Source organism: Hyperolius riggenbachi, chromosome 7, assembly GCF_040937935.1.
Source record: "Hyperolius riggenbachi isolate aHypRig1 chromosome 7, aHypRig1.pri, whole genome shotgun sequence".
NCBI lineage: Eukaryota > Metazoa > Chordata > Amphibia > Anura > Hyperoliidae > Hyperolius > Hyperolius riggenbachi.
This window is the reverse complement of record NC_090652.1, coordinates 89,662,494-89,681,303: the sequence shown is the minus strand read 5'-3', so window position 1 is coordinate 89,681,303 and position 18,810 is coordinate 89,662,494. Positions and strand designations below refer to the sequence as shown.

Below are 18,810 nucleotides of genomic sequence, written 5' to 3'. Positions count from 1 at the left end.
GGTTTTCCCGGCAATCGCATTGCAGTGCTATAGAAGCGCTAAACGCAATGGCGGCAAAGTCGCGGATAAATCACTCCTGCAAAACGCCAGAAAAAAATCTCCGGTGTTTTGCGTTTCTAAGTGGGGACTTACTAAGTAGCTTCCCATTGGTCCTACCATGCAATGCAGAGTACCCCCCCCCCTCCCCGTGCGCAGCTGAGGCAGACATTGCCGACCCCAAGCTATTTACGCTGCAGCGCCACAGACCTTGAGCCCCAGCAAAGCATTGTACAGTACAATAAGTGTGTTCAGCGTGGTGGAGGGGACTTGGTTCCCTTTTTTCCGATCTACAAAGAGCGACTTCGTAATCCTGAGTGGGGACAGGCCTAATACTCCCCACCTGCCTTCAAAGTGGTTGCCTGACACGGTAACCCAGATTTGTGAGTAGAACATTATACTTCTCCTTCTATACCCATTATTTACAGTTCATACTACACTATATTGGGCTCTCGTTGTTCCCCCTCCTTACCCAGTAAAGCATGTTTGAAGCTCCTGCCAGCAGGCATGCTAAAAAAAAACGAATATGAATGTCCTATTTCATCCTGATAATTAAATCACCTGTGTGGGCGAGGGTTAATCTTACCCATCAGACGTCTTCTTTGATCCGTCCCTCGGCGCCTCCCACAGCTGCATTTCAAGCGTGTCACATGACTACAAAAACTTCCTCTTTCAACCCGGAAGGAGGAAGTGTTTGTAATCACGTGACCGCAAATTTACAACGCATCCTGGGAGGCGCAGAGGGACGGATTAAAGAAGACGTCTGATGGGTAAAATTAACCCCCCCCCCCCCACACACACACACACACCCGAACAGGTGATTTAATTACCTGGATGAAATCTGAATAAAACCTATTTGGATTTCATCCGGTGATAATCACTACCCGCCAGGGCTCCCCATTGACCCACAGTCTGGACCAATGAGGATTTTCATTGGTCCAGACTGTTGACCAATGGGTAGCCCCGGCGGTAAGTGCAGGCTTTCGCTATGGGTGCGCGTGTCTGCCGGGGGAGTGAGGCAGCAGTGCCGTGGTGCTTAAGAACAGCACCACAGTGCAAAACCTCTACTGTATACATGTCATTCCAGCTTGCAGGCCAAATTTGGCCCTCAGAGCCATTAAATCTTGCCCTCAAGAGGTTTCCTCACTTTGCATCATGTTTGGCCCACTCTAGACCACCAGAGAGGCTATATTGTAGGTGAAGCCCTAGCCTAGAACATCAGGTAAGCCATAAGGGGGAGGTAGGCAAAAGCTCCAAACACTAGGAAACTGTATAGGGGAAGGTGGGGGCCACTAGACACCAGTGAACTGTAAAGGGGTTTGAGGGGGGGGGGGCATTAGACACTAGGGAACTTTATAACATGACCAGTAAACATTGAGATTGGCCCGCAACAAGGTCCCAGTGTTCAGTTTTGGCCCACTTTGTTATTTGAGTTTGACATCCCTGCTTTACTGAGAACAGGTCTACTGAGAAAAACCAGTGCTGCTTCCTGCACCACCTACCAGATGAACAAAGAATCACACTTCCCATAATACCTAGCAGTGACTGGCAGTTACCTAGCAGATTCAATCATGTCCTACACACAAGGCCTTGTTACTCCATAGACAGAAGTTTGATATTGTTCTTCTGCCTCCATAATCCATTTATTCTCTTTTCGGTACTGAGAAGACAATGGCCTTGATTCATCATTGTCTTAGTGATAACTTTTTCCAGTTCGTTAAAATTACCAAATTTAAAGTTTATCGATATCTAGTTGTATTCATCAAGGTTTTTCCGCATTCGGTGTGACTTTGATAAAATATCAATAACAATGCGGTAACGTGTCGATATTTCTATTTTACAGCAGTAATTTAACACGAGGCCATAAGATTCCTGTGGAATTTTACCCACAATTCCAGGCAGTCCTTTGAACACCATGTAGCAACATTCTGAATAGGGCATAAAACCTGGACCAGGATTCTGGAAGTGGTTTAAGACAATCCCACAATTTCGCCAGCTACAGCTTGATAGGAGTATTTTCTGAAAAAATATAGTGCAGCTACCAATTTAGTTAACCCTGGCACTGCCTGTGTTTTCTTACAAGATGATTCAAGAGAAATGCAGATGTTCTAGTATAGCAAATAAATCCATTCTCTTGCAAATTGATATGGTTCTAGACCTTATTCTTGCCCTGCTGCACCTTTGAATCACTCTCAGCTGATATATAACCACTTCCAATGGCTCCATCTTCTCTGTCAGCAATGATCTGACAGGAATAACGACAGAGCAGTGAAGGAGATAACTAATCCTAAATTTAACACTAAACCACACTCATTTTCATGAATTGCAGTTTCTTCCGTTTTATCGCATCATTACCGAATGATTACCGAATGCTCGCTAACAGCTGTAAGATAACTTTGATGAATCCTCAAATCAACTTATCGAGTTTGGTATTTTACCGAGCTGTCAGTAATTGATTCAATAAGTCTTGATGAATCGAAGCCTATGTAACTGCTTTCCAAAAACATTATCAAGGACAACACTCACCCTGTAAATTGACTTGTTTGAGGTCCTTCCATTAGGGAAAACATTTTAGATAAATCCGCATACACACAAACAAACTGAAAAACAGCTGTTTTTCATCTGCCATAAACTAGAGTTGGGCCGAACCTCCGATTTTAGGTTCGCGAACCTGGTTCGCGAACTTCCGCGGAAGGTTCGGTTTGCGTTAAAGTTCGCGGACCGCAATAGACTTCAATGGGGATGCGAACTTTGAAAAAAAAAAATAATTATGCTGGCCACAAAAGTGATGGAAAAGATGTTTCAAGGGGTCTAACACCTGGAGGGGGGCATGGCGGAGTGGGATACATGCCAAAAGTCCCCGGGAAAAATCTGGATTTGACGCAAAGCAGCGTTTTAAGGGCAGAAATCACATTGAATGCTAAATGACAGGCCTAAAGTGCTTTAAAACATCTTGCATGTGTATACATCAATCAGGTAGTGTAATTAAGGTACTGCTTCACACTGACACACCAAACTCACCGTGTAACGCACCGCAAACAGCTGTTTGTGTAGTGACGGCCGTGCTGGACTGGTGCGCACCATGGCGAGAGTGCAGGTTTTGGTGGCTTTACAGCCCATATGGTCGCCTGGCTGATGTAGCTGAATGACAGAACAGTGACTGTCCAGCTGATCAAATTTGGTCTGACCACAATGAAGCAACGACCTTATTATCTTTTGTGTGCCCCCCGAGACACTCATCTAGGCGCCGGTCATTGCTTCATTGTGATACGCAGGCCCCTTCACCACGGCAAGGTAATGATCACGAAGGGGAATGGGCGCATGTACATGCCTTTTTTTTTTGTTGTTGCAGCTGCCCGCAGTGCAGCCAGAAAAATTAGGCAGTCATGTACATGCACCAGAAAAATTATTGCAGCGGCCTAAAAAATTCAGCAATCCGCCTGGAGTCCCGGACCCTGTTGGTGGTGGCGGAGAAGGTAGTCAAGCGGCCTGCAGGCAGACATGCTGTGTGGAGGGACTGGGAGCGACTTAGTCTTCTTGGGGCAGGCCAGGCAGCCAGTCACACGGCGTGCAGGCAGAGATGCTGTGTGTGCGGGGACTGACTTAGTCTTGGGGCGGGCAGCAGCCCTCCGGAATCCATGCCTCATTCATTTTGATAAAGGTGAGGTACTTAACACTTTTGTGACTTAGGCGACTTCTCTTCTCTGTGACAATGCCTCCAGCTGCGCTGAAGGTCCTTTCTGACAGGACGCTTGCGGCAGGGCAGGAGAGAAGTTGGATGGCAAATTGGGACAGCTCTGGCCACAGGTCAAGCCTGCGCACCCAGTAGTTCAAGGGTTCCTCATCGCTGTTCACAGCAGTGTCTACATCCACACTTAAGGCCAGGTAGTCGGCTACCTGCCGTTCCAGGCGTTGGTGGAGGATGGATCCGGAAGGGCTACGGCGAGGCGTTGGACTAAAGAACGTCCGCATGTCCGACATCATCATGAGATCGCTGGAGCGTCCTGTCTTTGACTGCGTGGACACGGGAGGAGGATTAGTGGCAGTGGTACCTTGCTGGCGTTGTGCTGTCACATCACCCTTAAAGGCATTGTAAAGCATAGTTGACAGCTGGTTCTGCATGTGCTGCATCCTTTCCACCTTCCGGTGAGTTGGTAACAGGTCCGCCAGTTTGTGCCTGTACCGAGGGTCTAGTAGTGTGGCCACCCAGTACAGCTCATTCCCCTTGAGGTTTTTTATACGGGGGTCCCTCAACAGGCAGGACAGCATAAAAGACGACATCTGCACAAAGTCGGATCCAGTACCCTCCATCTCCTCTTGCTCTTCCTCAGTGACGTCAGGTAAGTCAACCTCCTCCCCCCAGCCGCGAACAATACCACGGGAAGGTTGAGCAGCACAAGCCCCTTGCGACGCCTGCTGCGGTTGTTCTCCTGCCGCTGTCCCCTCCTCCTCCTCCCCCAAAGAAACACCTTGCTCATCATCCTCTGAGTCTGACTCGTCTTCTGCACACGACTTCTCTTCTTCCTCCTCCTCCCCCCTCTGTGCTGCCGCAGGTGTTGAGGAAACAGCTGGGTCTGATGAAAATTGGTCCCATGCCTGTTCCTGCCGTAACGGTTCCTAGTCACGCTCATTCACAGCTTCATCCGCCACTCTACGCACAGCACGCTCCAAGAAGTAAGCGTAGGGAATTAAGTCGCTGATGGTGCCCTCACTGCGGCTCACCAGGTTGGTCACCTCCTCAAACGGCCGCATGAGCCTGCATGCATTTTTCATCAGTGTCCAGTTGTCGGGCCAGAACATCCCCATCTTCCCAGACTGTTTCATTCTACTGTAGTTGTAGAGGTAGTGGGTCACGGCTTTCTTCTGTTCTAGCAGGCGGGAGAACATGAGCTGGGTCGAGTTCCAGCGAGTCGGGCTATCGCAAATGCGGCGTCTCACCGGCATGTTGTTTTTGCGCTGAATTTCCGCAAAGCGTGCCATGGCTGTGTAAGACCGCCTCAAATGCCCACAGAACTTCCTGGCCTGCTTCAGGACATTCGCTAAGCTTTACTACAAATCTTTGAACCACTAGATTCATGGCGTGCCATGCAGGGTATGTGTGTCAGCTTCTCCATATGCAAAGCGGCAAGCAGATTGCTGCCGTTGTCGCACACCACGTTGCCTATCTCCAGGTGGTGCGGGGTCAGCCACTCATCCACCTGTTTCTTAAGAGCAGCCAGGAGAGCTGCTCCAGTGTGACTCTCCGCTTTGAGACAAGACATGTCTAAGATGGCGTGACACCGTCTTACCTGGCATGCAGCATAGGCCCTGCGGAGCTGGGGCTGTGTAGCTGGAGAGGAGAACTGCCACTCAGCCAAGGAGGAGGAGGACAGCGAAGAGCATGTAGTAGGAGGAGAGGAGGTGGCAGGAGGCCTGCCTGCAAGCCGTGGAGGTGTCACAATTTGGTCCGCTGCGCCCTGCTTGCCATCGTTCACCACCAGGTTCACCCAATGGGCTGTGTACGTAATGTAGCGGCCCTGCCCGTGCTTGGCAGACCAGGCATCCGTGGTCAGGTGTACCCTTGACCCAACGCTCTTCGCAAGAGATGACACCACTTGCCTCTCAACTTCACGGTGCAGTTGGGGTATGGCCTTTCTCGAAAAATAAGTGCGGCCTGGCATCTTCCACTGCGGTGTTCCGATGGCCACAAATTTACGGAAGGCCTCAGAGTCCACCAGCCGGTATGGTAACAGCTGCCGAGCTAACAGTTCCGCCACGCCAGCTGTCAGACGCCGGGCAAGGGGGTGACTGGCCGAAATTGGCTTCTTCCGCTCAAACATTTCCTTCACGGACACCTGACTGCTACTGTGGGCAGAGGAGCAGGAACCGCTCAAGGGCAGAGGCGGAGTGGAGGAGGGTGCCTGTGAAGGTGGAAGGGAGAAAGCGGCAGAAGCAGATAATGCACCTGATGGAGGAGGAAGAGGAGAAGGAGGGTGGCTTTGCTTTTGTGTGCTGCTGCTGCTTTTGCTCAGGTGGCCATCCCATTGCTGTTTGTGCCTTTTCTCCAGGTGCCTTCGTAAGGCACTTGTCCCTACGTGAGTGTTGGCCTTTCCACGGCTCAATTTTTGTTGGCAGAGCGAACAGATGGCTTTGGTCCGATCTGAGGCACACACATTAAAAAATTTCCACACCGCTGAGCCACCCTGGGATGTGGGCACTATGGGGACCTCAGCAGCTGATGCTGAAGGGCAAGTTGGCTGGCTGTACATAGGTGGCGATACATGGTGCCGGACTCTGCCACCAGCTGTTTCTGACGAAGAGCTGCCCCCGCTTCTTTCAGCAACTTCTCTCCTCCTACTACTCTCTGACTCCCCCTCTGAACTGTCCCCCTCTTCATCTCCTCTATTGGGAACATATAGAGGATCCCTATCATCGTCATCATCGTAGTCATCCTGCCCAGCTTCGCTTGACTCAGAAAAATCCAAACATGCACCATCAGTAGGTCCTTCATCCTCCTTACACGTTACATCCATAGTGTTGCCGCGTAACGCAGACATATGAGCTGGTGAAAATTCATCTGGCTGTAACAACAATGGCTGTGCATCAGTGATTTCACCACTAAATAGTTCTTGCGAAGTGTCAAATGCAGCGGAAGTGGTGCTAGTAGTAGCGCTGGTGGCTGAGCAAGATGAGGTGTTCTGTGTCGCTAAATACTCAACCACGTCCTGACAATCTTGGGACGTGATGGGACGTGCCTTCTTCCGAGCACTGTACTGTGGGCCAGGTCCACACAAAATTACATTTACACGACCTCGCGCAGACCTGCCGGGTGGCCTTCCTCTGGCTCTGGCACTACCTCTTCCTCTACCTCTACCTGTTTTGTCCATATCGGGTATGCACGAAGTGGTATATCACACTGCGTGCACTCACGTAGGTAGGTGAGTTCACTTAACTGCACAGGTATGCGCACTGATGCGGTGGGTTCACTGAACAGAACAGGTATACAGTGGCGGGTTCACAGAACAGGTATGCAGTGGCAGGTTCACTGAACACAACAGGTATGCAGTGGCGGGTTCACTAAACAGGTATACAGTGGCGGGTCCACTGAACAGAATAGGTATGCAGTGGCGGGTTCACTGAACACAACAGGTATGCAGTGGCGGATTCACAGAACAGGTATGCAGTGGCAGGTTCACTGAACACAACAGGTATGCAGTGGCGGGTTCACTAAACAGTACAGGTATACAGTGGCGGGTTCACTGAACACAACAGGTATGCAGTGGCTGGTTCACTGAACAGGTATACAGTGGCGGGTTCACTGAACAGAACAGGTATGCAGTGGTGGGTTCACTGAACAGGTATGCAGTGGTGGGTTCACAGAACAGGTATACAGGTATACAGTGGCGGGTTCACTGAACACAACAGGTATGCAGTGGCGGGTTCACTAAACAGGTATACAGTGGCGGGTCCACTGAACAGAACAGGTATGCAGTGGCGGGTTCACTAAACAGAACAGGTGTGCAGTGGCGGGTTCACTAAACAGTACAGGTATACAGTGGCGGGTTCACTGAACACAACAGGTATGCAGTGGCGGGTTCACTGAACAGGTATACAGTGACGGGTTCACTGAACAGAACAGGTATGCAGTGGTGGGTTCACTCTACAGGTATGCAGTGGTGGGTTCACAGAACAGGTATGCAGTGGCGGGTTTACTGAACAGTACAGGTATACAGTGGCAGGTTCACTGAACACAACAGGTATGCAGTGGCGGGGTCACTAAACAGGTATACAGTGGCGGGTCCACTGAACAGAACAGGTATGCAGTGGTGGGTCCACTGAACAGAACAGGTATACAGTGGCGGGTTCACAGAACAGATATGCAGTGACAGGTTCACTGAACACAACAGATATGCAGTGGCGGGGTCACTAAACAGGTATACAGTGGCGGGTCCACTGAACAGAACAGGTATGCAGTGGCGGGTTCACTGAACAGAACAGGTATGCAGTGGTGGGTTCACTCTACAGGTATGCAGTGGTGGGTTCACAGAACAGGTATGCAGTGGCGGGTTTACTGAACAGTACAGGTATACAGTGGCAGGTTCACTGAACACAACAGGTATGCAGTGGCGGGGTCACTAAACAGGTATACAGTGGCGGGTCCACTGAACAGAACAGGTATGCAGTGGTGGGTCCACTGAACAGAACAGGTATGCAGTGGCGGGTTCACTGAACAGAACAGGTATACAGTGGCGGGTTCACAGAACAGATATGCAGTGACAGGTTCACTGAACACAACAGATATGCAGTGGCGGGGTCACTAAACAGGTATACAGTGGCGGGTCCACTGAACAGAACAGGTATGCAGTGGCGGGTTCACTGAACACAACAGGTATGCAGTGGTGGGTTCACTGAACAGGTATGCAGTGGTGGGTTCACAGAACAGGTATGCAGTGGTGGGTTCACAGCACAGGTATGCAGTGGTGGGTTCACAGAACAGGTATACAGTGGCGGGTCCACTGAACAGAACAGGTATGCAGTGGCGGGTTCACTGAACAGAACAGGTATACAGTGGCGGGTTCACAGAACAGGTATACAGTGGCGGGTTCACTAAACAGAACAGGTATACAGTGGCGGGTTCACTGAACACAACAGGTATGCAGTGGCGGGTTCACAGAACAGGTATGCAGTGGTGGGTTCACAGAACAGGTATGCAGTGGTGGGTTCACAGAACAGGTATGCAGTGGTGGGTTCACAGCACAGGTATGCAGTGGTGGGTTCACTGAACAGGTATGCAGTGGTGGGTTCACAGCACAGGTATGCAGTGGTGGGTTCACTGAACACAACAGGTATGCAGTGGCGGGTTCACAGAACAGGTATGCAGTGGTGGGTTCACAGAACAGGTATGCAGTGGTGGGTTCACAGAACAGGTATGCAGTGGTGGGTTCACAGCACAGGTATGCAGTGGTGGGTTCACAGCACAGGTATGCAGTGGTGGGTTCACTGAACAGGTATGCAGTGGTGGGTTCACAGAACAGGTATGCAGTGGCGGGTTCACTGAACAGGTATGCAGTGGCGGGTTCACTGAACAGGTATGCAGTGGCAGGTTCACTGAACAGGTATGCAGTGGCGGGTTCACTGAACAGGTATGCAGTGGTGGGTTCACTGAACAGGTATGCAGTGGTGGGTTCACAGAACAGGTATGCAGTGGCGGGTTCACTGAACAGGTATGCAGTGGTGGGTTCACAGAACAGGTATGCAGTGGCGGGTTCACTGAACAGGTATGCAGTGGTGGGTTCACAGCACAGGTATGCAGTGGCGGGTTCACAGAACAGGTATGCAGTGGTGGGTTCACAGAACAGGTATGCAGTGGTGGGTTCACAGCACAGGTATGCAGTGGTGGGTTCACTGAACACAACAGGTATGCAGTGGCGGGTTCACAGAACAGGTATGCAGTGGCGGGTTCACAGAACAGGTATGCAGTGGCGGGTTCACAGAACAGGTATGCAGTGGTGGGTTCACAGCACAGGTATGCAGTGGCGGGTTCACTGAACAGGTATGCAGTGGCGGGTTCACTGAACAGGTATGCAGTGGCGGGTTCACTGAACAGGTATGCAGTGGCGGGTTCACTGAACAGGTATGCAGTGGCGGGTTCACTGAACAGGTATGCAGTGGCGGGTTCACAGAACAGGTATGCAGTGGCGGGTTCACAGAACAGGTATGCAGTGGCGGGTTCACAGAACAGGTATGCAGTGGTGGGTTCACAGCACAGGTATGCAGTGGTGGGTTCACTGAACACAACAGGTATGCAGTGGCGGGTTCACAGAACAGGTATGCAGTGGCGGGTTCACAGAACAGGTATGCAGTGGCGGGTTCACAGAACAGGTATGCAGTGGCGGGTTCACAGCACAGGTATGCAGTGGTGGGTTCACAGCACAGGTATGCAGTGGCGGGTTCACTGAACAGGTATGCAGTGGCGGGTTCACTGAACAGGTATGCAGTGGCGGGTTCACTGAACAGGTATGCAGTGGCGGGTTCACTGAACAGGTATGCAGTGGCGGGTTCACTGAACAGGTATGCAGTGGCGGGTTCACTGAGCAGGTATGCAGTGGTGGGTTCACAGCACAGGTATGCAGTGGTGGGTTCACTGAACAGGTATGCAGTGGTGGGTTCACAGCAGAGGTATGCAGTGGTGGGTTCACAGCACAGGTATGCAGTGGTGGGTTCACAGAACAGGTATGCAGCCAGACAGGAACAAGTTAAGCCTAACTAATCTTTCCCTGAGAGACAGTCTGCAGCAGCTCGCCCTACTCTCACTAACGCAGGCAGCACACGAGTGACCGTAATGGCCGCCGCTGCCTGCCTTATATAAGGGGGGGTGGGGCTCCAGGGGCTAGTGTAGCCTAATTGGCTACACTGGGCCTGCTGACTGTGATGTAGAGGGTCAAAGTTGACCCTCCATGTGCATTATGGGGCGAACCAAACTTCCGCAAAGGTTCGCCTGCGGGACGCGAACGCAAACCACTGAAGTTCGCATGGAACCGTTCGCAGGCGAACCGTTCAGCCCAACTCTACCATAAACTTGATAAACTCTGAATCCTCTCTGAAATAATTAAAGCTGTGTAGAAATTGTTTAAATATTTATTTGAAATACCTGGCATACTTGTATAATTCCTCTATTTCTACCTTTGTTACCGTCACTGTTCCTTATATGCACCATGGGGCTGCCATGAAAAGTAATTTTCCTACATCTCCAGGAGGAGCAGCTCTTAGTAATAATAAGCTAGTTCACAAGAGGAGTGAAAAAGACCATTTGCCTAAAGGTAGGTACATACATCAGATAAAAGTCTTTGGAAAATGAACGATCACAGACCAATTTTACCCCCTTCCATGTAATATAAGAGCCATACTCTACACAGTCTATTCTATTGAGCTGAACTCCCCATCAGATAAAAATCTTTGCAAGATGCTGCACACATGCAAAAGATCAGTATCTGCAAAAGATCAGTTCCTGCAAAATGAATTCATAGTCTATGATATCTGCAGATCTCATACACACCTTGTTTAACGGACATTTATCTGCAGATGAGACAATTATCTGAAGATCCATCCTGGTGGATCTGATCTGCAGATAATTGTCCATTAAACAAGGCGTGTACGAGATCTGCAGATAGACTATGAATGCATTTTGCAGGAACGGATCTTTTGCAGATCTGTTGAATGTGTGCAGCATCTTGCAAAGATTTTTATCTGATGGGAAGTTCAGCTCCATAGAATAGACTGTGTAGGTATGGCTCTCATACTACATGGAAGGGGGTAAAATTGGTCTGTGATCTTTCATTTTCCAAAGACTTTTATCTGACGTGTGTACCCACCTTAAAGCTGGCCATACACTTAAGGATTTCCACCCAATGTTGCAAAACGATTGATTACTTTATGAAAAAAATAAGTTCGGGAGGAATCCATTCCTACCACATACTGCACATTTTCCAAAAGATTCCAGCAGGGACTCTATTAAAAATTAATCTAAATGCAGCATTGCACTGGTAAATGCAGTATAGAGCTATGTGCCATCGATCTACCAATGCTCTTGCCCCACTCCCAATTAGCCTCAAATTTCTGTCCTGTCTGATCAATACTTTTGATCGCTTTTGGGTCAAAATTCGACAACATTTTTGTTAGATCTGACATTTTAAAGAACATCAAGAAATGTATTCCCTTTAGAACAGGAAAGGGAGTCTGGTTGAAGATTCCTTATTTGGATATACCACGTGATGGGTAAATGAGAACATTCACAGAACTGTGAGCCCTATTATTACACATGATACGTTGTCACATTGCACAATGTCACGTTTTCATGAAGCGGTTTCACTTGGTGATGCCAATTTTTTATTTCCATCTTTACTTCAGACATTTCTGATGCAGTGACCTCCAGTTCTTCTTCCTTGGCCTCTCCAAGTTCATCCGAGGCTACTAGTCTTTGAATGTCCCTTTTTTTGAAGAGAAGACAGCTTGTTTGCCTTATCAGTTTCATTAAGCAGTCCCCAAGTTACCTTATTTGCCTTAAAACTGACCTATCTTGCAGGAAAGAAGGAAACAGAGAGAAATCCACCCTGTATGAATTTAGAGAGTTTAGCCTGTCTAATTCCCCCTCATCTGTGACTAATCACTGCTATAATTTGATCACTCAGCTGTGTTTTAGCTTACTGCAATGGCAGAGCAGCTAATTTGTAAACACAGGATATTAATTGTTTGCTTCCATGAAAACAGGAAGTAGACACACTACAAATTTATTGCAGGATTTGTATCAGCTGTAAAAAAAATTACATGTTTTCTTTAAATATTAATATGCTGTTGCTTATCTTTTAGAGCAGAGAGGAAGTTCTGGTTTCAGGTCGGCTTTAAAAGGATCTCAACAGCAAACACCAAAGGAAGTTTAAAATCCGTGGCAGACACAATGCTTCACCTAGAAAATCTTAATGGCAATCTGCAGCCGTGGCCTGGATTATTTCATCTTTATTTTCCTGCAGTTTATCCTGGTTTCAAATAGCTCCATGTTCCAGGAGGTGGTAGGAAGTTAATACCCCCCCCTCTTCTCACTGACCTTAGCCAGTGTCGGGGTGTGACGGTAAGCATGTGTGACTTCTCTAAGCGCTCAGCCACACTATAAACGCTCTTTTCCACTATGAAATGCAATCGAGTTTCAATTTCCACCATGGGATTGCGATTGAGCTACTATACTCATTATAGTCCAGCTCAATCGCATACAAAACGCGGCAGGACGACGATTGCGCTTTGACCAAAATCGCATCGCAATCGGATCGCACTAATGGAAATTGCTGCTGCAGTTTCTATTAGTTTAATGTACCTTGCGATTTGCGATCAGAAGCAAATCGCAGGTTAGTGGAAAAAGGCCCTTAGTGCTTTTTAAAAATCGCTCCCATTCACTTTCGTTAAAATTACTGAGATTTTTCACGTATGTGATCGTGGCAATTTTTACAGATATTTTAATGAAAGTGAATGGGAGCAATTTTTAAAAAGCACTCAGAAAGCTCTAATCAATCACAAAGCACTCAGAAAAGCACTTATAGTGTGGACCTGGCCTAAAGGCTCAGCCAAACTAGAAGCGCTTTTGTGAGAGTTTGCGTTTAATTAGCGCTTGCTGAGCAAATCGCTCCCATTCACTTTCATGAAAATCGCCTTGATCGTGTACACGCAATTTTTACTGCGATTTTCATGAAAGTGCATGGGAGCTATTTTTATTTTAACAAGCACTCAGCAAGCGCTAATCAAACGCAATCGCTCACAAAAGCGCTTATAGTGTGAACCAGGCCTAACTGATTGAAACTCTTTTTTGTTGATGAAAGCTTTTGTTTGCCCTCTGCTACCGGGCAATAAATACTAATTACAACAGTCCATCTGCCTGCCATGTCTGCACGCCCTATCATCCCTCTTGTTAGAAGATACTCGTTATCAACCAATCGGGGCTCAAAATTTCTCCATCATCTGGGCATCCTGTATTGCCTTTGAGGGCCTTAGTGCTGTATTCTGTGCTATTTTCAACACTGGAGTAAAAGAAAAAAAGATTGTTTCTACAATACTTGCAACTTTGGAAATCATTTAGTCTACAGGTGCACTCAGATTATGAATGGCGGTTGGCTAGAAATATTAGGACCTCTTTTCTATCTCTATATATTACCAGGGTGTGTAGACCATAACATACCAACTCAAGTATAACTCGTCTTCCCAATCTCCACTTCACACCTTGGCTTATACACTTCAAGCTCAACCAAACCCAAAACTGAACACAGCAAATCCTGAAAGCAATCGAGTTTGTTAGTGTAAATTATAAAGGTGGCCATACATTAATCAATGGCTACCCCATTTAGCCAAAAGATAGATTTGATCAGAGAGGGATCTATCAGGGCTGGGACCCAATACAATTCGCAAAGTACTATTGCAATCACTAGTGTTTTGTGGTAGTGCTTTTATAAAGGGATTTTGGAAGCGATTTCCATGCACCAATACATTGTAGCGCAAACGCTCACAAAATTCTGCATGTCTTGCGATTTTTTTTTTTTTAAACAAAAATGCTTACAAAAGTGCTCTAGTGAGTCCCAGCCCTTGCTGACACACACTGCAAGTAGATTTTTAGCATGAAATGTATTAGAAAATCTATGGAACGAATGCAACACCTTTGTATTTTCTGAGGCCTCAGAGCAGGCTGATGAAGACTCCCTGCAGAGTATGAGCGGCAGTAACACCCATTCAGCGATCAGCTCCCCCCGAGCTGGAATGATCACACAGCACCTGACAATTTGCAACGCACGTTATAGCTGCAGTGAGCAAAAAAAACACCCTCAGTATAGGTAGGTAGCCAGGCATAGGTGCCCCCAGTATAGGCTGGCCAGGCACTCCCTTTTCTGTCTGGTGCTGTCCCCACACTTCTGCCTCCTGAGGAAGTTGCCTCACTTGGCATCATGGGCCTGCCTCCATGCCTCTTCTCTGTACGTACTCACATGCCCCCGGGTCATGGAAAAGAGACAGGTGGTGAAGGAAGGAGACACACTGGAGAGCGACCCGGCCAGACAGGTGTATGTGCTCTTCTACCACTAATACTCTGCATGGGCCCTAGGGAAGCACTATAGCTTGGGGGAGACAGTCACCAGCTCTGGGGCCCCCGGAAAATGTTATACTGCCAAGCTCTTCACTCCCTTTAGACCAAAGCTTACTATCCTGCCAAAATAGAAATTGTGCATCGGTCTGGAAATTACCCCAGTCCTGTCAGCAAATACAGAGTGAAATGCAGAGCAGATGCAATGGCACGTTATACATTATCTGCTCCCAGCAGCATGACAGGTCCTCCGCACTCTTCTGTGTAGCTGCACACCTGACCAATCACCATGCAGCCCATGATACCGGTCACATGATGGGAGCCAAATGGTGATTGGCTGCACAGCACAGAGCCACTGCTGGAAGCAGATAATGTACAATACTCCTCTGCTGCCGCTCTGCATTGGACTCAGCACTGACAGGAGCGAGCCCCCTTAGCTCCTGAGGAAGGAGTGGAAGGAGTTGGATGATGGACCCTGAAGACTCGCCCGACATATCTTTACTGGTGGGTAAGTTCTACATACGCCCTTGCATCTAAGGCTAGTTATTTCTCATTATCAGAGATGAGGTATTCAAATTAATCACCACCTATATCCTGTGAAGTACAAACTCCTGCCTCCTCAGGTAGACAGAATCCCTGCACTATAGCAGAAACTATATGAGATATGTCACCTTCCAGCTATTGTTCTTCCTACCTTTGGCATCAGATGTCATACCTGAGTGACCTTCCCAACCGCTGAATCCAGAGAGGAGAGAAAGTAAGTTGCACTTCAGTTTAAAGCAGGTTTAACCCATGAAACAGGTATTCTTTCCAGTACTTTGTCCTATACACAGTTGACGCACAATTTTTGTACCAAAAGAGGTACAATTTTTGTAAAACTTTTTGTTCATATTGTAAGCATTTTTGCGGACCTGCAAGCTGTCCGCAGGCAAAAAATAGCACATATTTTTATTAGGTATTTTTACTTGAATTTTTTTTTTTTTAATACACTGAGGGCTTGTCCACACCGCAAGAGCTTTTCTAAGCACTTTGTGATTTGCAAAGCTCTTGCTAATGCAGTGCTATGGGGGATTTTTACATCATCACATCGCTCCAGTGTGAACACTCACATAGGACAACAGTAGCAAGAGCTTTTAAAAATCACAAAGCGCTTAGAAAAGCTTTTGTAGTGTGAACAAGCCCTTAGAATTTTTTTATATTGTATCCAAAAACAGATGTTTGTATTGCATCCAATACAAAAAAAAGATTTTAATTTGCCACTTGATGCCATGACGCTGTGTACACTTGACACCAAGGAGCATACATAGCGTCATCAGAGGGACACGCCGGGGAACAGGAAGCGACGAAGAAGCAAGAACAGAGCTCACCACCGGGGACGTCAGGAATGCGATAGCAGGGAAGCCGCGAGGGATGCCGAACGCCAGTGTCGCCGCAGGTGAGTAAATGTAATTGCTGGATGAACCCAACTCGTCCATATCGTTCCTAGCTGCTTTTTTTATTGATGAGTCAGGCTCGTCCTTAAAGCGGAACTGTAAATTCGCTGAAACCAAACAGTTTCATTTACCTGGGGCTTCCCCAAGCCCCCAGCAGCCGTCCTGTGCCCTCGCCGGTCCTATAGCAGCTATAACGGGCGGGAATGCGAAGAAAGCGTTGCATTGCCCGGGGCGTGCAGGTGCAGTTGCCGTCGACTTGTAAGTCGGCGGTAACGAAAGTAGCTCGCGCTGGAGAACGGAGGCTCGGACAGGACCGGCGAGGGCACCGGACAGCTGCTGGGGGCTTGGGGAAGCACCAGGTAAGTGAAACTGTTTGGTTTCAGCGAATTTACAGTTCCGCTTTAACGCTAGGGAGGTTAACCATTCCACAGAATATGTGTAAGTGGTCAGTTATCCTAGCAGTCACACAGCTAAACATAAAAGGATAACTAATGTAAAAAGGAATTAAAGGATTTCTCAAAACCAGTGTAAAAAAACCCAAAGCAAATCTGGTGCAGTTGTTTGGAAAAATCAATAAGAACTCCCCACCTGTCCATCTGCTTTGAGTTTGCAGTAGATTTTGTTCAGTTCTCCTTAGACCTCTTGCACACAACATGAAATTTCGATATTTTAACTGACCAGATTTTTGATTCCGATTAAAAAAACGTAACTGCATGCTGCTACTTTTTTTTAATCTGAATCAAAAATTGGACATATTAAAAAAAAAAAAAAAATTTGGAATCGCATGTAGTGCGCAAGAGGCCTTACACTGGTTTTACAAATCAGCCCCAAGTGTCTGTAGTGTGGGCACCATGGCCACAGATCAGTGAAATTCACAAGGAAAAAATGCATCATCAATCAAGGGAAGCAATGCTTATGAAGGTATTTGTTTGAAGACCAAGCAGAAAACAGATGGGTTTGGGAAAAAACATCATTGCATAGGACAAAGGTGGATAACAAAACATCAGTTCTTCATTGGGAATAGAATTAAAATGGTGGAACAAACCAAACAAATGTGGGATAAAACCTTCTGAATAAGGTGCCTTAAAGGAACGCAAGATGTAGTATTTAAACCTATTCAACCTACCACCATCCAGGGCAAGAAGGAAGAATAGGATTGGTTGTTGTTTGACTTTTATAGATTAGGGCCTTAAGGTGGCCACTAACGATCCAATTTCTAGGGAAAAATTGTTCAAGTGAACAGATAATTCTGATCGGAAGAAAATTGGTTCACTACACAATCAACGAACCAATCTTTGCTTAGTATCTATCACAACCAACAAGAAAATCCAAATTTTGGTTTGACGAAAATCCAATTGGACGACTATTTATATAATTGTTCGTAACTGATTGTGCCCATCAACAGAAAATTATTTACAACCAATGCAATCAGAACTTCTGATCGCTCTAACAATTTTTTGTTAGAAATTGGACCGTAAATGGCCACCTTCAGTGGTATTTCATCTCTTCATCTAAACAGCAAAAACATCAGGAGGAATGAGAGAACAATTGTTACATAGTCAGGTCTGATTTATCAAAACAGGTAGCAGGTGTGCTGAGCAACCAATCAGGTTTAAGATGTTGACTGTAACAAGGATTTTGAATGGTTGCTAGGGCAACTGCTGCCATTTACTTTACACCGGTTTTTGTAAATCAGCCAATGGCTATTGCATCAAGTTTGTATTACAGAACATCCATACGTTGCTGCCAAGTCTGGAACATTTTTTTTTTTTTATCATAAAAAAACCCCAAACCTTTATTTGCTTAATATTTTACTCTTGCTTAAGAGTATGACCAGTATGGGAGTGTGTTTCTCTCTCTCTCTCTCTATATATATATTGGCTTCTGCCCTACAGGTGGTAACTGAAAACCAGCAGTTTCCAATTGACTATGTGCCTTTGACGTTAGTAATTCTTTAGCAACTGTCAAAACACCCTCTTAGCCTCTTCTTGAATATTAAAGCCAAAATGTTTATTATGCAAACCATTAACCGTAGAATGGTGTAAAACTCAGTCCAGTTTCAGGGAGACATGGTTGTCCAAGATCAAACCGGCACGCGAGAGGTTCATAGCAGGGATAGAAAATCAAGGTCCACTGGCGGTGAAATGTCTGCAGAAGTTTCTATCCCATACGGTTAAATATGTTGTAGTACTAGTGGCATAAACTAAGTATACTTGAAAGGATGGCCCATGCAGTCCCGACCGGCCAGGTTGTCAGATCTTCTTCTGTCAAGACTCAGCAGGTCATTCAAACTTTGAAAGTTCTTCTAGCTCTTTGTAGAAAAATAACACAAGGACAACAGAATAAAGCTTCTCACTGTTGGGTCTTGGTAAGGACAACCTTAAGGGGACTGCAGGCCTAGATTGTCCGCATCTTATAAGTTCTGAAAACTCTGCCTCTTTACAGAGCCGTACTCTCAACATCCGTGTCAAGGAGGACGATCGGCAGATTAGGATGGTCTGCAGCGGGGACTGGGCACACAGATTCAACGACAGGCTGTGCTTGGATTGGATCTGGAAAGACAGAGGAAGGTAGCAGACAGGAAAAAAAGAACAAATATCTTCATTGAATGAAAAGAACATAAAAAAAACAAACAAAAATAAAGTGAAGGAGAGGTTTTAGAACTGTGATAAGGCTGAAGATGAATACATCCCCAGAAGCGAGAAATTCATAATATTCAGCATTAGCATCATTGACCCAATAAGGTGTAGT

The 18,810-nt window shown here is 47.0% G+C and overlaps 1 protein-coding gene across 5 annotated transcripts in view; it reads right to left on the bottom strand.

Moving 5' to 3' along the window:
* Positions 1-18,044: 18,044 nt before the first annotated feature.
* The window catches only part of ARHGAP17 (Rho GTPase activating protein 17), a 186,367-nt gene continuing 185,601 nt past the window's right edge, over positions 18,045-18,810 (bottom strand). For 3 of the 5 annotated variants that reach the window (XM_068244288.1, XM_068244287.1, XM_068244291.1), the window contains one exon: positions 18,045-18,611. In XM_068244288.1, coding sequence (XP_068100389.1) covers positions 18,499-18,611 — 113 coding nt within the window. In that variant the 3' untranslated portion in view covers positions 18,045-18,498. The remainder of the gene's footprint in view (positions 18,612-18,810) is intronic. The other 2 variants (XM_068244289.1, XM_068244290.1) reach the window with 2 other exon arrangements.